Source organism: Scylla paramamosain, chromosome 11, assembly GCF_035594125.1.
Source record: "Scylla paramamosain isolate STU-SP2022 chromosome 11, ASM3559412v1, whole genome shotgun sequence".
In the NCBI taxonomy this organism is placed as follows: Eukaryota; Metazoa; Arthropoda; class Malacostraca; order Decapoda; family Portunidae; genus Scylla; species Scylla paramamosain.
Window position 1 is genome coordinate 27,827,744 of NC_087161.1, and position 20,779 is coordinate 27,848,522.

Sequence of the window (20,779 nt, forward strand, 5' to 3'; positions counted from 1 at the left end):
GTGATTTGCTGCTAAACTAACTGACGCGGCTAACAAGTACTCATAATTCTCAACATTTGACTTTTCCTTTTGCACATTTAGTTTCGTGGCGAAATATTCCATGTTGAAAATATCTTGGATACTTACATGAAGTATAAAGATAGCGTTAGCTGAAGATAATACCTCTTAGACATCGGACTCCATTTAAAGATAATTTGAATAAATGATTTAAAGTTTGCAAAATGCCCAAATTGGCTTCCTGACTGTTAGGCAAGAGTTGAATTGTGGTGACTTAAAACATACACAACCACATCCCCTACAGACTTCTACCGCAGCCCACGACTGTGGGACTAATCGTTAATTTGCTACAAGTGTCCTTTGTTATCAGTACGAAATATCAAAATAATGCATGTGTTTTTCTTTATTTTCAGTATCAAACATAAAATAAATAAATGATTAAGTACACGCACACACAATTATATATATATATATATATATATATATATATATATATATATATATATATATATATATATATATATATATATATATATATATATATATATATATATATATATATGACATTTTCGTTCCTGAATATGAATACGGATATTGAGAGCAAGCAACCTCTCCATTATCAACTGTTCTGGGAAGCAAAACCTTTCCAGCAGCTAGTGTTACACATAATAAATGCTTCTGTCACAAAAGCCACTAATTGTAACGTTTTGTTCAAATGAGGACTACTTTCAAAAGTTACGAGTTTTACTAGTCGGGTTCTTGTGGGTGTGTTCCCACTGATGATGCTGAAGCCTCGTTCAACCATCTCTATATGAAGGAAAACACCTCCGGGAATTCCTTGGAAGAATGTGTGTGTGTGTGTGTGTTTCCGTTCTGTCATGCGTTGTGACACTGAGTGAGGCTCGAATAAAACATCCTACGATACTCATCAAAATGTCACATTGCCCCTGCGCACATCACGAACAGATTCAGGCTAGGCCGCAAGTCTACCCTTCGCTGTTGTGCTGGTCGCCGTCCGTCATCTATGTAAGTAAGTTTATTTACTCATTTGCATTTATACAGGGTTTGGTTGGGCTCGTAATGACCTTTCTTTGTTCAGAATAATCAAACTTGTCTTTAAATTGATGTATATTGTTTGCGCATTCCACTTCCTCTGGCGATGAAATACACTGGTCCATTGTTGTAATCGGAACATTGAATTTCTCCACATATTTTTTTTTTCTTTGCCGTCATGAAGATATTTTCTGATAGATGCAAATCTTCAGCACATACCTGTTCTGTCTGTGTGTGTGTGTGTGTGTGTGTGTGTGTGTCGCAACAGATAGATATCGATATATGAGAGTGAGAAACAGATATGAGTAGAGTTTCTTTGTTTCTCGTCAGGAGCATCAGCTGCTACTACCAGTGCCGGAGAGACAAGAGTTACCAGCCTCCACTGCTACAACACAGCAGACACCTGTGTGTGACATGGAGGCAACAAGAACCTACACCTCCCTGTTCCTTCTGATTGTGGTGATTACATCAACCACCGCCTCCACGACTACCACCACTAGAGAACCAAGGAGGAGGCCAGGTGAGTTGATGAGATCTAACTTGATTAGCAGAGGAAAGGATCAGGTGTGAATCCCATCAACTTGTTGCATTCATGTTTATTATTATTATTATTATTATTATTATTATTACTATTATTATTATTATTATTATTATTATTATTATTATCATCACCATTACTACTACTACTACTACTACTACTGCTACTATTAATTTTTCTCATTATTTTTTTTATTTTTAAATATTTTTATCTTATTTATTTATTTATTTATTTATTTTTTTTTTTTTTACTTCATTTAACACGTACATACTGACGTAAAACTTACTGTTATTTGAAGGCTGACATCCCAGTTCAAATTATGACGTGCAACAAGACATCATGTTTTATATGGGAAGTTTGAAATGGCGAGAAAATATGAAATTAAATATATGATGTGGTTGACCTCAGAGTGAGTGAGTTAGTCAAGAGGTGTTGTGCACCTGCCCAGATTCTCAAGATGAGAAAGACTATCCAGCAGATGAGTGATCCTCCAAACATACAAGTTTTCAAGACCTGTGACTTGTAATACACAGCAATTATTTCTTTTAATGGTTCAGAGAGGTCAAGCTGAAAGTTTACATGTACAAGTTTGTTGTCTCTTCAATGTACCAAAGCTTTCTACACTCCTCACACAGTGAACTCTGCAGACTTCAGTCTCTCTCTGTGAACAACAGAGCTGTGAAAATAGTAATGAAAATGGAGGGTAGTGAGTTGATGAGTGCAGCACCCTAGAAGGGTGAGATATGCTAATGTCTGACTTGACTGGCAGAGAAAGAATTCAGGACTGTGGGAGGAAAGAAAGGTGAAGGTTTGTGAAAGGTTTTTGCAAGAGAGAATAAGTTTGTAAACCTGAATTATATGGAATAAAGTTAAGGTATTGACCAAAATACAGGTAGCTGAACAAGAAATAAGAAATATGATGAAGAAACTGGATATGAGGGAAGCATAAGCCTGGATAGAACATTGGATTTGATCTTAAGGAGATTCAGTGAACGGCTTGCAGAGAAAATATGTTGTATTACTGAGTGATGGTAATGTTTCATGATTGGAAAAGAGCAGATATCATACCAACACACATGAGAGGTGATAGGGAAGATCTGCTTAATTATAAACCAATATCCTTAACAAATGTTGTTGTGAAGATCTGTAACAGAATTGTGAAGAACAAATACAGTACTTGGTAAAGACCAAAACTTTAACAGAGTTGTGAAGAACAAATAGATACAGTACTTGGTAAAGACCAAAACTTTAACAGAATTGTGGAGAACAAATAGATACAGTACTTGGTAAAGACCAAATCTTAACAGAGTTGTAGAGAACAAATAGATACAGTACTTGGTAAAGACCAAAAATTTAACAGTCATTTCAGTTTCAGAAAAAAATAAATTGTGTGCTATGGACATGTTAGCTTTCCACTTGACTGAGGAAAAAAAAGCTTGGGCAGGCTACATGTATTGAGAACTGATAAAATACCTCATAAGACACTGATTTGGTCAATCAAAAACACTGAGATGTGAAGGATGGTCTCCAAAAACACTGAGATGTGAAGGATGGTCTCCAAAAACACTGAGATGTGAAGGATGGTCTCCAAAAACACTGAGATGTGAAGGATGGTCTCCAAAAACACAGATGTGAAGGATGGTCTTAAAAAATATTGAAATGTGAAGAATGGTTTCCAAAAATGGTTAAAAGACTTTTAAAGAACAGAGAAAAGAGGACAGTTATAAAATGTAAAAAAAAATTAAGGTGGTGCAAAGTATTAAATGAAGCTTCCTTGGGGTCTGCTCTGGCAACAGTCATGTTTGCAGTATATACATGAATCACATGCTGAAGGAGGTAACTTGCTATATGAGCAAGCTTGTACATGATGCAAAACTATTAAAGAAAGTGAAAAACAATGATGTGAAGTACTACAAGGGGATCTAGAGAGGATATGAAGATAAAGTTGTTGATAGCAATAGGAATTTAGCCTTGAAAAGTGCAAAAGGATGAAGGTTGGCAGCAGCAGCAACAAATGTACCAACATACGTATGACTACAAGATGTGAACTGCCATTATCAGCAAAGTTACAGAGGAAGAGGATATCTTGAGTGATATTTTCAAAAAGCTTATTATTACCAAAGAAACATATAAACAAAATATCCAGAGAAACTCACAAGTTTTAAAGGAATGTAAGAGTAGCATTTACTTATTTGGATGAAGAGATAATGAGGAAGATAATAGTTACAGTTACATGTCCTATACTTGAAAAATATGTACCAAGAGTGTGCTCACCTCATGAGAAAAATGTATGAGGAAATTGGAGAGTCCAGAGAGCAGCTACCAGAGTGATGAAGGGAGTGGACAATTAGATCCTGAGGATTTGTATGTGCAAGAGACAAAATGGACATGAGAGAACACAGAAGAAAGTTGAAGAGGAACATTTATAGGAGAGTCATTAAGAAGCACAGCTTTCCCCTTAAAAGCATAGAAGCCTGGAATAATCTAGATGAGCAAGTGGTTCATACAAACTGGATACTAGTAGATACATAGACAGGATAGTGTGAACATAGTCCCCTTTCCATGTCACAAATAGCTAACACACACACACACACACACACACACACACACACACACACACACACACACACACACACCACCGAGCTGCAGAGATGTGAGGACCTCCTGAACAAGTAGCTCTATGCCCACAATAAGTCTGCTGTGGTATAGAGAGATGGGGAGATGGCACAATATTGTCCGTTTCCTTAATTAAGAACAAAAATAAATAAATGGTAATAGTGACAATGAAAGGAGTGGTGAAGTGAAATATGGAGAGAGAGAGAGAGAGAGAGAGAGAGAGAGAGAGAGAGAGAGAGAGAGAGAGAGAGAGAGAGAGAGAGAGAGAGAGAGAGAGAGAGAGAGAGAGAGAGAGAGAGAGAGAGTCTGTAGCTAGTCTTTCCTCTATTGTCTCCACCCTTTCTACAGACTGCAGTTCTTTTGAGGAGTTCCAGTGTGATGAAGGTTCCTGTGTTCTACAGACTGCTAGGTGTGATGGTATTCTTCAATGCCCAGATTCCTCTGATGAGAATAATTGTCCAGCAGGTGAGTGATCATCCAAACATGCACATTTTCAAGGCCTGTGACTTCTAATACAGAGCAATAATTTCTTTTAATGATTCAGAGTTGTAAGAATAGTAATGAGAAGGTGAGTTAAAGAGTGCAAGACTCAAGAAGGCTGAAATCTGAATGAGTAGTTTGATTGGTTAATTAAAGCATCAGTTGTGAATCCCATTACCATTACCATTCACATTCGTGTCTACTATTATTATTATTGATGGAGGAGTAGAGACTGAGATTAGAGATTGGGGTGAAGTAAGCAGGAAAATTTTTGGGAGGTATGAACAGGCTGTTTTGAGAGTAGGACACTTGGAATGAATGTAAAGAGAATATTCTATGAAGGAATAGTAGTACCTACTGCACTGTATGATGCTGAAATTTGGAATATGGGAGTAGCTGACAAGAAGAGATTGAATGTAACAAAGATGAGATGTCCAAGGAGTATGTATGGAGTAATGTGGATGAGCAGAGCCAGAAATGAGAAAGTGAGAGAAACAGGTGTTATGAGAGACTAAGCAGGACAGGCAGAGCTCTGTGTTGAAATAGTATGGACATGTTGAGAATGAAGGATGATAGGAGGGAGGGAGAGAGAGAGAGAGAGAGAGAGAGAGAGAGAGAGAGAGAGAGAGAGAGAGAGAGAGAGAGAGAGAGAGAGAGAGAGAGAGAGAGAGAGAGAGAGCGCCTGTACCTAGTCTTTCCTCTATCATCTCCACCCTTCCCACAGGATGCTCTTCTGATGAGTTCCACTGTGGAGATGATTCCTGTGTTCCACAAACTGTTAAGTGTGATGGTCATGCTGACTGCCGAGATTCTTCAGATGAGAAAGATTGTCTAGCAGGTGAGTGATCCTCCAAACATACAAGTTTTCAAGACCTGTGACTTGTAATACACAACAATTATTTCTTTCAATGGTTCAGAGAGGTCAAGCTGAAAGTTTACATGTACAAGTTTGTTGTCCCTTCAGTGTAACAAAGCTTTCTACACTCCTCACACAGTGAACTCTGCAGATTTTCATTAAGTCTCTCTCTATTAACCACAGAACTGTGAGAATAGTAATGAAAAGAGAGAGTGGTGAGTTGATGCGTGCAAGATCCTATAAGACTGAGAACTGGTATTGCAATGTAATGCTGTGAGAGGACACAAGCACAAACCAAAGCTGGACTGGCCCCATCAGTTTAAGCTTGTCCTTCTGGCCTGGAAGATCTGGGTTCAATTCCCATCATTTCTACCTCCTTCATTTATAAATGAATTTCTCATTGTTTTCTAATAGTCATGACAGTAAGTCTTTCTTTTGTAAAAGGAAAGCATCAATTGTGAATCACATTTTTATACCGCATTAAAGTTTTAATATGACATATGTATGAGGTGGTATGAAATGTGTTTCAGATTATGCCATTACATCAGAAAATATCTAGTTGATTTAAGTTTGAGCAACACCCTTTTCAAAACAGTCTCTTTGATCAGTGATGCAGCACTCCCATCACTGATGTTATTGCTGAAATGTGTTCTGGAGGTCCTGTTCTTGAAAGATATCAAGCACTCAGAATTGGCATTAACCACCCCCCAATTTTTTTTTTTTTTTACATATCAAAATTTATTTCTATACTATATTGATAAATAAGGTCCATAAGGTCATAAGAAATGTAAAAGTAGTCAGGCCTGACCCATTTATTTCCTGTATAATACAAGTTAACACAGGCTTTATCCAACTGGACCAAACTGTACCAGCATGACCTAAACAAGTGTCTGTTCTTCATTAATAGAAAGCATCAAAATCTTTCAAGATCTAACTCCCCTCATGACTTCTGGCACCTAGTCAAAAACATCTCCAATAACTTTGCTTCTTCATCTTTCCTGCTTTTATTTCAACTTGATGGCACCACTGCCATCACGCCCATTTCTAAAGCTGAATTCTTCACTCAAACCTCTGCTAGAAACCATATCTCGAATGATTTAGGGCTTGTTCCTCCCTCTCCTCCATTCTCTGACTACTTCACACTACCTATTTATCCTTTGCAGTGATGTTTTCCATGCCTTTGTTAGTTTAAACCCTTGGAAGGCTTATGGACCTGATGGGGTCCTTTCTATTGTCCTCTGAAACTGTCAACTATTAACTGTGGTGTTCTGCAAGGTTCTGTCCTGTCACCCACTCTATTCCTATTATTCATCAATGATCTGAACCATACTTCTTGTCTTATCCACTCATATGCCAATGATACCACCCTGCACTTTCCCATGTTTTTTCATAGATGTCCAACCCTTCAGGAAGTAAACAGTTTTCGCAGGGAAGCCATAAAACACCTGACTTCTGATCTCTCTAAAATTTCTGATTGGGGCAGAGCAAACTTAGTATTGTTCAGTGCCTCAAGAAATCTATTCCTTCATCTGTCAACTCTATCAACTTTGTTTTTGCTCTTGGCCTGTGCCCCTCCTACATGAAAAAAAAAAAAAAAAAAAAATTTTGTTTCACTTGAGATTTCTTTCTGATTTACAAATAAATATGGGTAATAAACAAAAAATAATTAAATCCCCCCTAATAAACAATAAACCTCTCCTCCTTCCCCCCCAAAAAAAAAAACAATAAAACCCCCAAAAAACCCAGTAAGTTGGATTTTTTATTTATTTATTTATTTTTTTTTTCAACCCTGCAAGCATCCACCTGTAATTCATGCAAAACTATCTCCACAATATCAGAACTTGAGAAAACATTCATAATCTTCATCTTCCCCTCTTATTTTCTCTTGCATTTTCTCCACTGATAACTCCCTGCTCTTATTTGTATTTTAAAAGTACTCAAACCTTTCCCCATGACAGATGGTGATATTGAGCTGCAGGTGATGGTGGATGGTGGAGGAACAGACATAGAAGAGAAGGATGGGTGGGTGTCAGTAACAGCGGAGGGATTGCATCAGGTCTCCCTCACCTGTACTGCACGCCTCTTTCCTACAGGAACCACAATCTCATTGCAGTCTTCTGTGTCCTGGAGGAAGGTGAGATGGGGAGAAAGGGGGAAGGGGAAAGTGCTTGGTCTGAGCTCCGATAACTCAAGCAAGACTAAAGGTCCTATCTCAAATCTATAATGGTAACCAAGGAAAAACAGCTGAAGGAGGAAAAACCTGATAAACAATACCCTTAAACTAACAAGTAAATGTCATACCTGTGTAGTGCAGACCTATTATACTACACCTAATTAAATGCACACACTAACACACTTATCACCTACAGGATGATGATTACCTTCAACACAACTCCAGCACTGTAGCACCTGCAAAAATCTTCTCGTTATACTTCTGTCAAGGAACCTACTGGTGTGAGGTGAGGCGACCCAACTCCACAGCCCACTATGTCAGCAACAAAGTGCTGCTGACATTGGAAGGACAGGAGGTACTTATACTGCACCTTCATGAGCACTACAAACCACCACACGAACCAATCACCTCCCATGCCTTGGAGCGTAAGGTGCATGAAGGATTCTTAGACTTGCTGCAAGATGTCAGATACTTCACTAATGTAGTTTCTCTCAATACACACAATTCAACATCTAACACTTTTGTAACCTCTAGGGTTCAAATTCACTTTTCTTCCAACACCAGTGCCTTTGAAGAGCTGTTGGAAATGCTGCACAGCGAGCACAGAATTAAGGCATTTTTGGAAAGGGTAGGATTCCTGTCTTCCTCGATGGCATCCCTTTCCACATGGTGCACAAAGCGAACAGCCATCCTTCCCTACAGGAATTCTGTCACATGGCCATTCTCAGAGGTGGGAAAGGTACAGCCACTCCACTATCGGTGTGAGGATGCACATGGCAACTTGGTAGTGGGCCATTGTCGCTGGAACTACACACATGGGGCTGCTATTCACTTTGACCATCACAAATGCAAACGATTTGATTTCTGTCCACGAGAGTACACGGGACTTGCTGGTGCCTATTGTGTGTCACGTACATCTGCTAGCACGTGGGATGAAGGTTTCCATGCAGCATATACAAGCAGGCACACTATGAGCCTTCTGGACACTCCCCAGGTCTTGTATGACAAAGATTTTGATGAGCCACTGTCCCTCTACCAGGAAGTCCAGCAATGGCTGGAGGATGATGGAGGAAGCAGCCAGCTGTGGCTTCCTGCTAAAAGACTTGCATCCTTTGCCCCCTTAGTAATTCTGAGTCCCAACTTTATACCTAGATATGAGGATTCCTCAAACTCCAGTGGATGGCTGCATATGTACAACGTATCATGGGCAGCAGGACAGCCGTCTGCAGAGCAGGACTGTCTTGCTTTAGACACAAAGAACTCCACTATGCTAACCCTCCCCTGTGATAATGCACTGCCTTTCCTTACTATCCTTTATATGCATAAATTGTTTGAGGTTCCAAACTGGGCATGGGAAGAAATCACACCAGGCCTAATCACCACTGACAATTTGATGCGTCCTGGCTGGTTATCAAGTGAATACCCAGGTGGCCAGGAAGTCTGCTTTATGGTGTGCCAAAATGAAGTTGGTCTGCAGTGGAATGAAGCAATGAAGCTGTGTGAGGAGAAGGGTGCCCAGCTCCCAGATCCCAGCAATGGTTTTCTTGACTGGGCCCTCAGGCAATACATGTTTATGTTCAATAAATCAACCTGGATCAGATTCCCACATCATGAATCAAACAAGACAGAGGGAAGAATAGGCACCTTTCTGAACTGGAAAGCTGAAACTGACCACTCACTCCCCTATCCTGCACTCACGGCCTCAGGCTGGACACGGCACGACAGAGAGGTCACCAAGACGCATGTCATGTGTCAGAAGAACATATTGGTGCCAAAGAGGAACATTCAAGTCTTTGAGTCAGGTAGTGTCCATGTGGCAGTGCAACCACAAACTGCAACTTTGCCACAATGTTATGTCAATGGCCACTGGAAACCCTTGATAGAACCCTCTGTGTATGATGAGACAGGTTCTGGAATTGGTTTCCCGACGTACATTGATGATGTTGACTATGGCAGTGGGGATGGAGAACCAGATCTTTCCACCTCTTTTGAAATGATAGTAAATAGCACCAATCAAGGTTATTACATGTGCTGTTTGTGGATGGACTCTCCCCCCTACCTCCTCATATCCAACACGCTACTCTATAGACAAGCTAACACTGTGACTTTTGCCATTGTTCTCTCTTGCCAAAGCTTGTACATCCCAGAATTGCATGATGCTGCCATGAACCCCAAGGCCTTCTCTCCTGATGAGCCCTGCATGGTCAACTTCCTAAAACTGGTTCAAAAGGAAGTGGTACAGTTATATGAAAACTATTATGTCACCACAGATAACTTTTACTTTTCCCCCCAGGTCCAAACAAATAAGCTTCTCCTTCATTTTCATCTCCAATTTGAATCCCCACATTTCGGATACAATCCAGAATCAATGGAGAGCAAAACCTACAAGATAATCACCACTGCATTCAGTCAGCTTCCGAATGTGGTCTGCCAAGCTGTGAGTGCCAGAAGCACTGTGGGCTGTTATAAGGAAACACAGGGGAACTTGACATGGCCAACAACTATGGGAGCAAAGGTGGTGCTCCCCAGTGAGTTATGCATTACAGAAGAAGGCAACCCTGTCAATCGTGAGTGTCATGGAGATTTTATCAGCGGTTACCATTGGGGGAACAAGTCTGGGGAATGCACTAATCAGGTGTCTGATAAGACACAACAGTTGTGGTCCATCAACCAAAATAGCTCTCCCTCTGATCCTGCCTTACTTGCCAAGCTGACGGACCACGGACACACCCTCAATGGTGCCGATGTATATTTCACAGCCAAAAAGATGCAGTCTATCTCCAGTAAATCATCATTGACACCAAGTGATCTGGAACATATTGTAGAAACATTCAACAATGTGATGAAGGGAGACAGCAAGGTGATCCAGCAGATGCAGGATGTCTTCAACACATCCAATACTCTACTGCAGGCACTTGAAACCATCAGCTTCAAAGTGCCCCTTGATGGCAGGAAAGAAGAGGTGCTGCATGACAGCAGACTTGTGTCTGTGGCAAGGGTGAGTCTGACACCCAACTCATCCATTATTGGATTTCACTCCTGGGAGATAAGTGAGGAGGAAGAGGATGAGAGTGTAATAAAAAAAGAAAACAGGGGTGATTGGCAGCGCAGCCAAGTAGCTCTTATTCTACCAGACAACTTAACACAGCAAGTGGCAGGGGACAGCATGTATGTGCAAATAATGTTTGCTCTCTATCGCAACTCAAAATTATTTTATGACAACAGTTCCTTCCCTAACTACACTGTGGACAACCACATCATTCAGGCAACATACAGTGGCCGCACCATCACCAACCTAAAGCAGCCTGTCCAGATCTACTTCAAGACAAGAAACACCAAATGTAATTCCAAATGTGTCTTCTGGAATTTCACGAAGAACAAAGGGCATGGCGGCTGGTCGACGAAGGGTTGCTTGAATAAGGGCTGCCATGGGGACCACGTCCTCTGCCTATGTGACCATTTGACAAGCTTTTCATACCTTGTCAGCTTTGATGAGGAAAGCCTTGGGGACATACATGAGGCTATCCTGGACACCATCAGTGTTATTGGATGTGTACTCTCCATCATTGGCTTGCTGATGGTGTTAGTTACTTTCTTCCTCTTTAAGAAGTGGCGGCACCGCCTTGGCAACCAAATCCTTGTGAGCCTTGCCTTTGCTATAATGAGCAGCCTCATTGTGTTCCTTGCTGGCATCCAGCAGACCTCGATCCCCACAGCATGCCGTATTGTGGCAGTGGCTCTCCATTATTTCATCTTGGTCTCCTTTGGCTGGATGCTGGTAGAGGCAGTACATCAGTACCTCAGGCTGGTGAAGGTGCTTGGTACGTATATCCCAAGGTTCATGAAGAAGGCTTCCATGTGTGCATGGGGAATACCTTTGGTGCCCATCATCATCGTGTTGGCATACGACCCCTCCCTCTATGACAGTGATCGGTATGCAGAGAACATGATCTGCTGGATGTCAAGTACAGCATTCAATTATGCCTTCCTCCCTCCCCTCACTGCTATTATGGCCACCAATCTGGTGCTCTTCGGGCTCATCATCCACAGCACAACATGTGGCCGTCAGCACATCCCCAGCACCCAGTCTGAGCAGCAGTTGCGCATCATTCAGCTACGGATGGCCATTAGTGTGTTCTCTCTCCTGGGATTCACATGGCTGTTTGGGCTGCTCACCTTCTGGCACCCAAACCTGGTGTTCTCATACCTGTTCTGCTTCACCAACACTACACAAGGCTTTTTCATTTTCTTCTTCCATGTGTTCCGGGACCGTGATGCCCGAAAACTGTGGCAGGACTGGTTATCCAAGATTGGAAGTGACTTGAATGCTTCACAAAACTCCACATCACTAGCCACACCCAAGACTTCCGAAGTTCCTCAGAGCTCCTCAGCAACAGCTGAACTGTAGGGAGCTTTGAGCGTAGTAAAGAAAACTCTACAAAATCTCAACATTCTCCTCCTTTTGAATGTACTCTGAAAAGATGTAGTGTGCTCATGGCAAAGGTGAACATGTTATAACTGTGGTGACAGGATAAGTCAAGGCTCACCAAAATCCAGTCATATCTCAGTGATTACTTATGGCCTAACTAGTAACATGTTACTCATTTCTGAAAGCATTAGCAGAACTGCAGGGGGCACAGGATAGCATGTGTCTCCACAAGTGCCCCCCAATTTCAGGGCAGTGTCCCACTTTGAATAACTAACAACTTGGTAACATACTAATAAAAAGAATATTAAGTAGTGTTAAAAAATTCACACTCATGAATGTGCCTACAGCAACATGATGGAAAAAATGTGGATAGGGTAACAGACATTTAACTAACATCTATTTAATATAAGATTAACATGCACATAGCATGGTTGTTGTTCAATTATAATCCAAAGTCAAAAATACAGTCTGAATGCTTACATTTTGCTGGCACGAGATCTAGTCTGCTACATGTACAAGCACAACAGCTGAGGCAGGATTGTAAGTGTGATCTTTGTTGATTGCCTTTTTTATACTGCAGTTCTTATATATGGTCATCAATATAGGTTTAGTAAAATATATGTTTAGTAAAATCGTTATAATATTACTAATGCTCGATAAGTTAGAAGGTCCTAATTTAGCACATCATGGCTATAATGAACAGTTGATCCCATGCATGTGTGAGTAATGGGTACTGGACCTGACTAAGTGGGATTCTCAGTATGTTTAGGACAAGTGAAAAATATGAATATGCTCTTAATGGGTTCATGAGTGATAAATAAGCATATAACTCCCTAAAATGAGGGTGTACTGTGGGTAGTAGGCTGCAGTCTATTGTGTGCAAGTGTTTTAGCCTGTACAGTCTTTTAAGTTTTTTTCTTTTCTTTGAAGTATAGCTACATAGCCAGTATTACATATTTCTAAGTTGTGACCCTTGATAGGGAGAAAATAGCAGAAAATAGGCAGGAATTAGTGATTGTCATGGGTGAAATGAATGGCCATATAGAGATCCTAGGTGAGCAGGTAAATAGAAATTATATCTTACTGTTAGTGTAGCCGCACCGGCTGGGCACCAATTGGCTCTCAGGTGATCTGTTTTACTGATCACACCCATCATCGTAGGGTCGAGGAAAGGCAGTTCTCCCTGACATGTTTATTGATGAGATAGGCATGACCGTAAGAACTGCGAACAAGTTCTCGGTCTCAATTTCTTACAAAATAACATTATACACGGATATTAAACACTTTCAACATATTACAATATTCATTAACAATACATGCAATTAACTTGGCACTATGACAATCAGTTTTTACTACAAAATTAAAGTATTTACCTCGGTCACCATCCTGCCCGTCTTTGTCTGAGCGCGACTTGGCCGTGAGTGATGCCCGCAGGCGACTAGCAGGTTAACCCCACACTACCAACAAGTGAACATCGGCTTCGGTGCTTAATATAGAATTGAATACTGATACTTACACATATTACACGTTTTCATGCAAATAGAAAACTATTGAACATTTCACTTATAAATGCCGAGGAATAATGACGTGAGGTACATACACTTTACGTACAGTAACAGTTAGACTTTGCTTTAGATAAGGAACTATAAATACTGAATGTAACAGTAAGTGAAGGTAGGATAACCTGGGCAGAGAGAGGGAGTCAGCTATAGATTACGTACATGTTGGTAAACGAGAGGAGAATGGTTAGAAATGAGGAAGGTGTCAAAGATATTGTTAATGGCCATAATGTGTTAGTACTAAATTGTATCTGCCATAACCAGGGAGAAGGGAGGGAAAGCAGAAACATGAGAGGAGACTGAAAGAACTTTAGAAGATATTTAGAATCTGTGGAATGGGATGGGATGGACAGGGGAGTGGATGAACCTAATGACAGGGTATGGTCTGTAATAGATGAGGTGGCCAGAAGAAAGATAAGAAAATGAAAGAGGGGAAGTGGTAGGAAGCCAGGTAAGAGGTGGTGGAATGAAAGCATTAATAATTCTATCTTATTTAGTTACCATGAATATTGATAAATCTTGAATGTTTGTTGTATAATATTTACAGCAAAAGTATATCTTATCATCCATTGTTATTAGTATTAGCCAGATTACTACTATTTGTCTTCAAAACTTCTTGTTTTATTTTAATATATATATATATATATATATATATATATATATATATATATATATATATATATATATATATATATATATATATATATATATATATATATATATATATATATATATATATATTAATATGGTGCCCCATCAGTGCAACCCCCCTCCCCCCCTTTGCATCCCTTGTTCCGTCACAGTCTGTAAGTACACACCTTGAATGGCCTACCAGGATTCAGTCTCTGATGACAATCTCACACAGACAATTTATCTCACCTTCAGATCAGCTTCCCAAGTGTTGGCATCATGATGAAGCTCAAAAGGTGAGCACGACATAACTATGAAGGATGCCACAGAAATTAAGGTGATATGTTGTATTGCTCCTACAGCACTCAAGAGGTGACATCATCTATAAGAATAAACTCTAAAAGTACAGATGATCAGACCCTTATAAAACCAAGAGCTCTGTCAACAACCAGAACAAAAAAAAAGTAATGGAAGCCAGTTGTGAGGCTTTGCCTTTGTAATGGTGCCATTGGTTCTTCATGAGTCCCATGCCACTATAATTCCTTGGCAGTGTGCAACTAGTGCACTGCTGTCATGCTGTGAATCATCTTGTCATAGCCTCATTTTAAAATTCCTGTTTCCATTGAATCTCATCTAATTTTCTACTTATAACTGCTTAAACCATCAATTACCAGATGAGATTCCTAATACTAAGCTTTCCAGGGCTTCTTCTGAAATCTGGCAAAGTGGGCATTTTATATCTTGGTGTGTATAGCCCCTCACTACAATATTTGTTAGTGCTGTAAGAAGTATGTTTCCATACTATTACTACTAATGTACAGTGTTCACATTTTATTATTGTTTTCTATGGAGCATTCTGTCACAATGCTCAGAGATATCACATATTTCTCAGTTGCATCTTCAAAACTTTTTACTTATTCTGAATAGTATACTGTAAGGTTAGTCTCTAGAAATAGCACCTTTGATGCTCAATACATTTTAAGCACAGCTTTATCTCATTGCTCAATTTCTGCTTTGTTCTCATCGTGGTGAAAGAATTCTTTTCTAGTTTACGAGTATTACTATGACTTGGTGGTGGGCACCTTTTTTAGTTAGCGGTGGCCACCACCATCCTCAATATATACCTATTATATGTTTATCTGTACCAGGTCAGTGCTGAGTGCATCTCTAATGTCACTGTGAGAGACCTGCTCATTAACACTGAGTGGCTGTCACACAATGTCAAACCAAAGTTGCAAATACATTACTTAATGGTACATGTGTATTTCAAATTTGTCATCATTTCGGGCACTTTTCTACAGAATGTCACACATGTCTTGGCTTTGCTTTCACCATACTGGTGGCTTGGGTCCATATATACTACACAATTAAGGTACATAACAAGAATCAGTGATCTGGCAAAATATATTGTCTGGTTAAAAAAAAAATCTTCACAACACAAAATTAAAGTTGCTAAATCTTTGCCATATACAAAAATAATGAGAAAAAAACACAAGAACATAAGAAAATATGGGAGGTTGCAAGAAGCCATCAGGCCTTCCTGTATGACACATGCCAACCTATTTCCACCTATCATCTCCATCCATAAATTTGTCTAATCTGTTTTAAAGTTCTCTAATGACTCAGCATTAACAACCCGATTACAACAGGTATCTGTTATGCGAGAGGGTCACATTCTGTGAAAAGCTAACATAATGAAAAATTTGCTTATATCAAACCTATCATTCCATTACTTATGTGGGGTTATGTTCCGTGACCTGATTTTAAACCCCCTAAATACTTATTCTGGCACTGTTTAACAAAAAATAAAGCACTAAAGCAACAATAAAACACATTAGTAAAGTTAAATTGTAAAATATAATATGAAATTGTAAACAAACAAAAAATTAGAGATTGTGGGTTGTGTGTGGTGCGAGGAAAAGGATGAGAAAATACTTGCACCTGCTGCCACCTAGTGTGAGCCGGCCACCCTGCTTCACCAGCCAGTCACACCACTGCCGCTAATCGCATAATATGAATCTTATCTCACATAATGAGAATACCTGGCACATTAAGGTTAGTCACATATGATAGAATTCGCATATATTGAATATTCAGTCCATTCCACTCATCTACCAATATATTTGTAAACCAATTCTGGGACACCACCTGGCTTTTTAAAGAAAATCATTAATATTCACTCAAATTTATTGAAACCTTTACTGAACAAAGCCTTAATTACTAAACACTTGTTGTCTTAATGTGATAATGATTCCTGGAGAAGAAATTGAGAACAAAAATTATCAATGCAAATAAATGCACCATTTTCAGTATGTGCCACAGACTTATAACAGCGAAAAAGTAATTATTCATCATAATGCTATGAAACTTTGTCCATGAACTCTTACTATAAATAACTTTGTTGTGAAGGTTTAAAGATAAATAACTTGAATTTTGAGAAAATGGCTTCCAAAGTTGAGACATCAAAGCATCTTGAATGTTTAGTGGTCTCTTGGGCTGTAGAATATGTCCATCTTCTGTTGTTTGTGTCTCATTTTATTTTTCACAGGGTTATTCACTAACATATAAATTCTTTCCAAGTATTTATGGAGAATATTGGTGCAGGGAACACCTAACATTTGATGGAGATTACCAGACAAATACTCAATATTATAATCACAAGTTGCCTGGGCAGCAGCAAAGTCTAATCTTTATTTATTCAGCTATGGAAAGATTCATGGGGTTCTGAGTAAGGCCATATAAGCATCTCTGCCCCATTTCATCACTACTTAGCCTTTCACAAACTATGTGGTGATGCAGTGTGTGTTGCTTTGTCTTTCATTGTACAGATTGTTATGCAGTGTGTGTGTGTGTGTGTGTGTGTGTGGGTAACAGATGGTGATGCAGTGTGTGTGTGTGTGTGTGTGTGTGTGTGTGTGTGTGTGTGTGTGTGTGTGTGTGTGTGTGTGTGTGTGTGTGTGTGTGTGTGTGTGTGTGTGTGTTGCCTTATTTTTCATTGTACAGATGGTAATGCAGTGTGTGTGTGTGTGTGTGTGTGTGTGTGTGTGTGTGTGTGTGTGTGTGTGTGTGTGTGTGTGTGTGTGTGTGTGTGTGTGTTGCCTTATTTTTCATTGTACAGATGGTGATGCAGTGTGTGTTGCTTTGTCTTTCGTTGTACAGATTGTTATGCAGTGTGTGTGTGTGTGTGTGTGTGTGTGTAACAGGCCACTATGTACCATTGGCTGCTGTGTACCACTGGCTGCTATGTACCATCCATGGCTGCTATGTACCTGGCTGCTATGAACCATCAGTTATGTACCATTATTATCGTAAACAAAATACAGATAAATTAACAACTTATGGAAAACGGGGAGAGAGAGAGAGAGAGAGAGAGAGAGAGAGAGAGAGAGAGAGAGAGAGAGAGAGAGAGAGAGAGAGAGAGAGAGAGAGAGAGAGAAAATCTATGATGGCCTACAAGAAATTAACTAAGCACCAAACAATGGACAACTTAGCAACTCCAATGGACCTACTCATTATTTGCTTTGAAACTCCAGTGGACTTTCTATTTTCTTTGAAACTCCATTGGACCTGCACCCTCAGTTATCCTTCTGGTACGGCACACAAAGCACCCTAAATACAACAAAACTCACCCGAACTACACTCAAAACACCCCTAAATATAACAATACTCATCCAATCACACCTAAGACATGCTTAACATCCAAACACACTCAAAATACCCCACAACACCGAAATGTACCTACAAAACTCATCCAGAAACACACAAAACACATATTATTCATCCAAAACATGCTCAAAACACCCCACATCACCCCAAAATATCCATAAAACTCACTCAAACACCTAAATCATGCTGAAAACATCCAAGACACTCAAAACACCCTGATATACCCACAAAACTCATCCAACACACTCAAAACACCCTGATATACCCACAAAACTCATCCAACACCACCAAAATACACTAAAAACATTCAAAACACACCCAAAACACCCAACAACATCCTAGAATACCAATAAAACTCACCCAAAACACACTCAAAACACCTCAAACTACCCACAAAACTCACCCAAACACTCAAAACAGCCAAAACACACCCAAAACATCCCAAAACTCATTCAAACACACCAAAAACATCCCACAACAGGATACGCCCAAACCACACTAAGACGCACCCAGAACACCCCACACAAACTCAAATAAAAGACCCGACACACAGCCAAACTCACCCGAAACACTTGAAACACCCTAAATAAACTCACAATAAACTCACAACACCTCAATATGTGCCCAAACACACCCAAAACACTCCACAATATACTCAAAACACTTTACAAGACTAAATACATGTAAAATACACCTAAAAACATCCTAAGCCACACTTTAAACACCCTAAATTCACACAAAACACAGATATAATAGCAAATATACATCCTAAACACACTTCAACATTCACAAAACACTCCACAACACTCCTAAATATATCCAAAACACACTTAAAACACCCAAAACACATGAAATATTACAGAGAAAAAGCAGGGCAGGAAGAAAAACTAAGCTAAACATGGTCTTCTTGGTATTTACCTGCTATGTCCCCTCCTCCTTCTCCATTTCTCCTTACTACTTCCTCCTCCTCCTCCATTTATCTATTTTTCTCCTTCTACTACTACTACCGAACCCAGAACACCTCACACAAACTCAAATAAAAGACCCGACACACATCCAAACTCACCCGAAACACTTGAAACACCCTAAATAAACTCATAACAAACTCACAACACCTCAATATGCCCCCAAACACACCCAAAACACTCCACAATATACTCAAAACACTTTACAAGACTAAATACATGTAAAATACACCTAAAAACATCCTAAGCCACACTTTAAACACCCGAAATTCACACAAAACACAGATATAATAGCAAATATACATCCTAAACACACTTAAACATTCACAAAACACTCCACAACACTCCTAAATACATCCAAAACACACTTAAAACACCAAAAACACATGAAATATTACAGAGAAAAAGCAGGGCAGGAAGAAAAACTAAGCTAAACATGGTCTTCTTGGTATTTACCTGCTATGCCCCCTCCTCCTTCTCCTCCATTTCTCCTTACTACTTCCTCCTCCTCCTTCATTTATCTATTTTTCTCCTTCTACTACTACTACCGCACCCAGAACACCCCACACAAACTCAAATAAAAGACCCGACATCCATCCAAACTCATCCGAAACACTTGAAACACCCTAAATAAACTCATAACAAACTCACACCACCTCAATATGCCCCCAAACACACCCAAAACACTCCACAATATACTCAAAACACTTTACAAGACTAAATACACGTAAAATATACCTAAAAACATCCTAAGCCACACTTTAAACACCCTAAATTCACAGAAAACACAGATATAATAGCAAATATACATCCTAAACACACTTAAACATTCACAAAACACTCCATAACACTCCTAAATACATCCAAAACACACTTAAAACACCCAAAACACATGAAATATTACAGAGAAAAAGCAGGGCAGGAAAGAAAACTAAGCTAAACACGGTCTTCTTGGTATTTACCTGTTATGCCCCCTCCTCCTTCTCCTCCATTTCTCCTTACTACTTCCTCCTCCTCCTCCATTTATCTATTTTTCTCCTTCTACTACTACTACCTATATACCTGAGCTTGGAAACACCTGGAAAAACACTGGAAATTACGGTAAATACTGACGAGGAGACACTGTATTCGAGGGAGTCCCAGGACCATTGATGACGTCACAGGCAGGGGCTGCCGGCGCCCCGCTGGCTGACGTACGTTCGTAACTTATTTCATTTCAAAATTGACCCATAGAAAAAACGAAGCTAGGCTCGAATGCCTTATATATTCTGACTTGACAATTACTTTAACTAATATTCACAATATCAAAACATCACTAGTCTGAGCAGTTGTAAAGAAATATTAATATGAAATATGTAAAAAGTGTTGAATCTTTGACACCATTAAAATAATTGAAAAGTCCACCCATTTCATTTTACACCAATGAAAAAACACTTTAAAAAATCTGAACTGTTTTTCTAAACAATGCAAAGTTAGTTACAAGCTAAGATATTCAAATAAAAAATCAAAAAAATGACAAAATCACCACTTTTAACGGCATCAAAAGCTATTTTAGATTCCACACACTTAGCTCATCAGAAACGCAAAACACTTTCAATATCATAAACGATTTTTTGAAGCAACAAAACCTTCATTACAGCCTCAAATAAAAGACCCAAAAAACCGAGTTGGGTAAATTTCACCGTAAAAACAGTCCTATATTTATGCAAAAAAACAGCAGCAAATTCACCACATTTACTTAACTGAGGCAAGAAACGCACTTCAAAAGCAACGAAATATTTTTATAAATCATAAAAACTTACTATAGAAGCCAAATA

General features: G+C 39.4%; 1 protein-coding gene and 1 long non-coding RNA gene across 3 annotated transcripts in view; one reads left to right on the forward strand and one right to left on the reverse strand.

The window, feature by feature from the left end:
- Positions 1-20,779, reverse strand: part of LOC135105169 (uncharacterized) — a 29,235-nt gene that overhangs the window by 7,645 nt on the left and 811 nt on the right. The gene's annotated exons all lie outside the window — the stretch shown is intronic.
- On the forward strand, positions 868-15,587 carry LOC135105166 (uncharacterized). 2 transcript variants are annotated; one of them, XM_064013231.1, is made up of 6 exons: positions 868-1,027; positions 1,381-1,570; positions 4,553-4,669; positions 5,409-5,522; positions 7,499-7,674; positions 7,910-15,587. In XM_064013231.1, the coding sequence occupies exons 2-6, from the start codon at positions 1,465-1,467 to the stop codon at positions 12,119-12,121; spliced, it is 4,725 nt and encodes a 1,574-aa protein (XP_063869301.1). In that variant the 5' UTR covers positions 868-1,027; positions 1,381-1,464; the 3' UTR covers positions 12,122-15,587. The 2 variants fall into 2 exon arrangements, with proteins under 2 accessions (XP_063869301.1, XP_063869300.1); XM_064013230.1 differs by having other exon boundaries at positions 868-1,023.

Excerpts from the sequence above, each read along its gene's own strand:
- LOC135105166 (XM_064013230.1), top strand. The coding sequence starts at position 931 with ATGTCACATTGCCCCTGCGCACATCACGAACAGATTCAGGCTAGGCCG. Across the intron at positions 4,670-5,408 it reads TGAGAATAATTGTCCAGCAG|GATGCTCTTCTGATGAGTTC; the intron begins GTGAGTGATCAT and ends CCCTTCCCACAG. Across the intron at positions 5,523-7,498 it reads TGAGAAAGATTGTCTAGCAG|ATGGTGATATTGAGCTGCAG; the intron begins GTGAGTGATCCT and ends TCCCCATGACAG.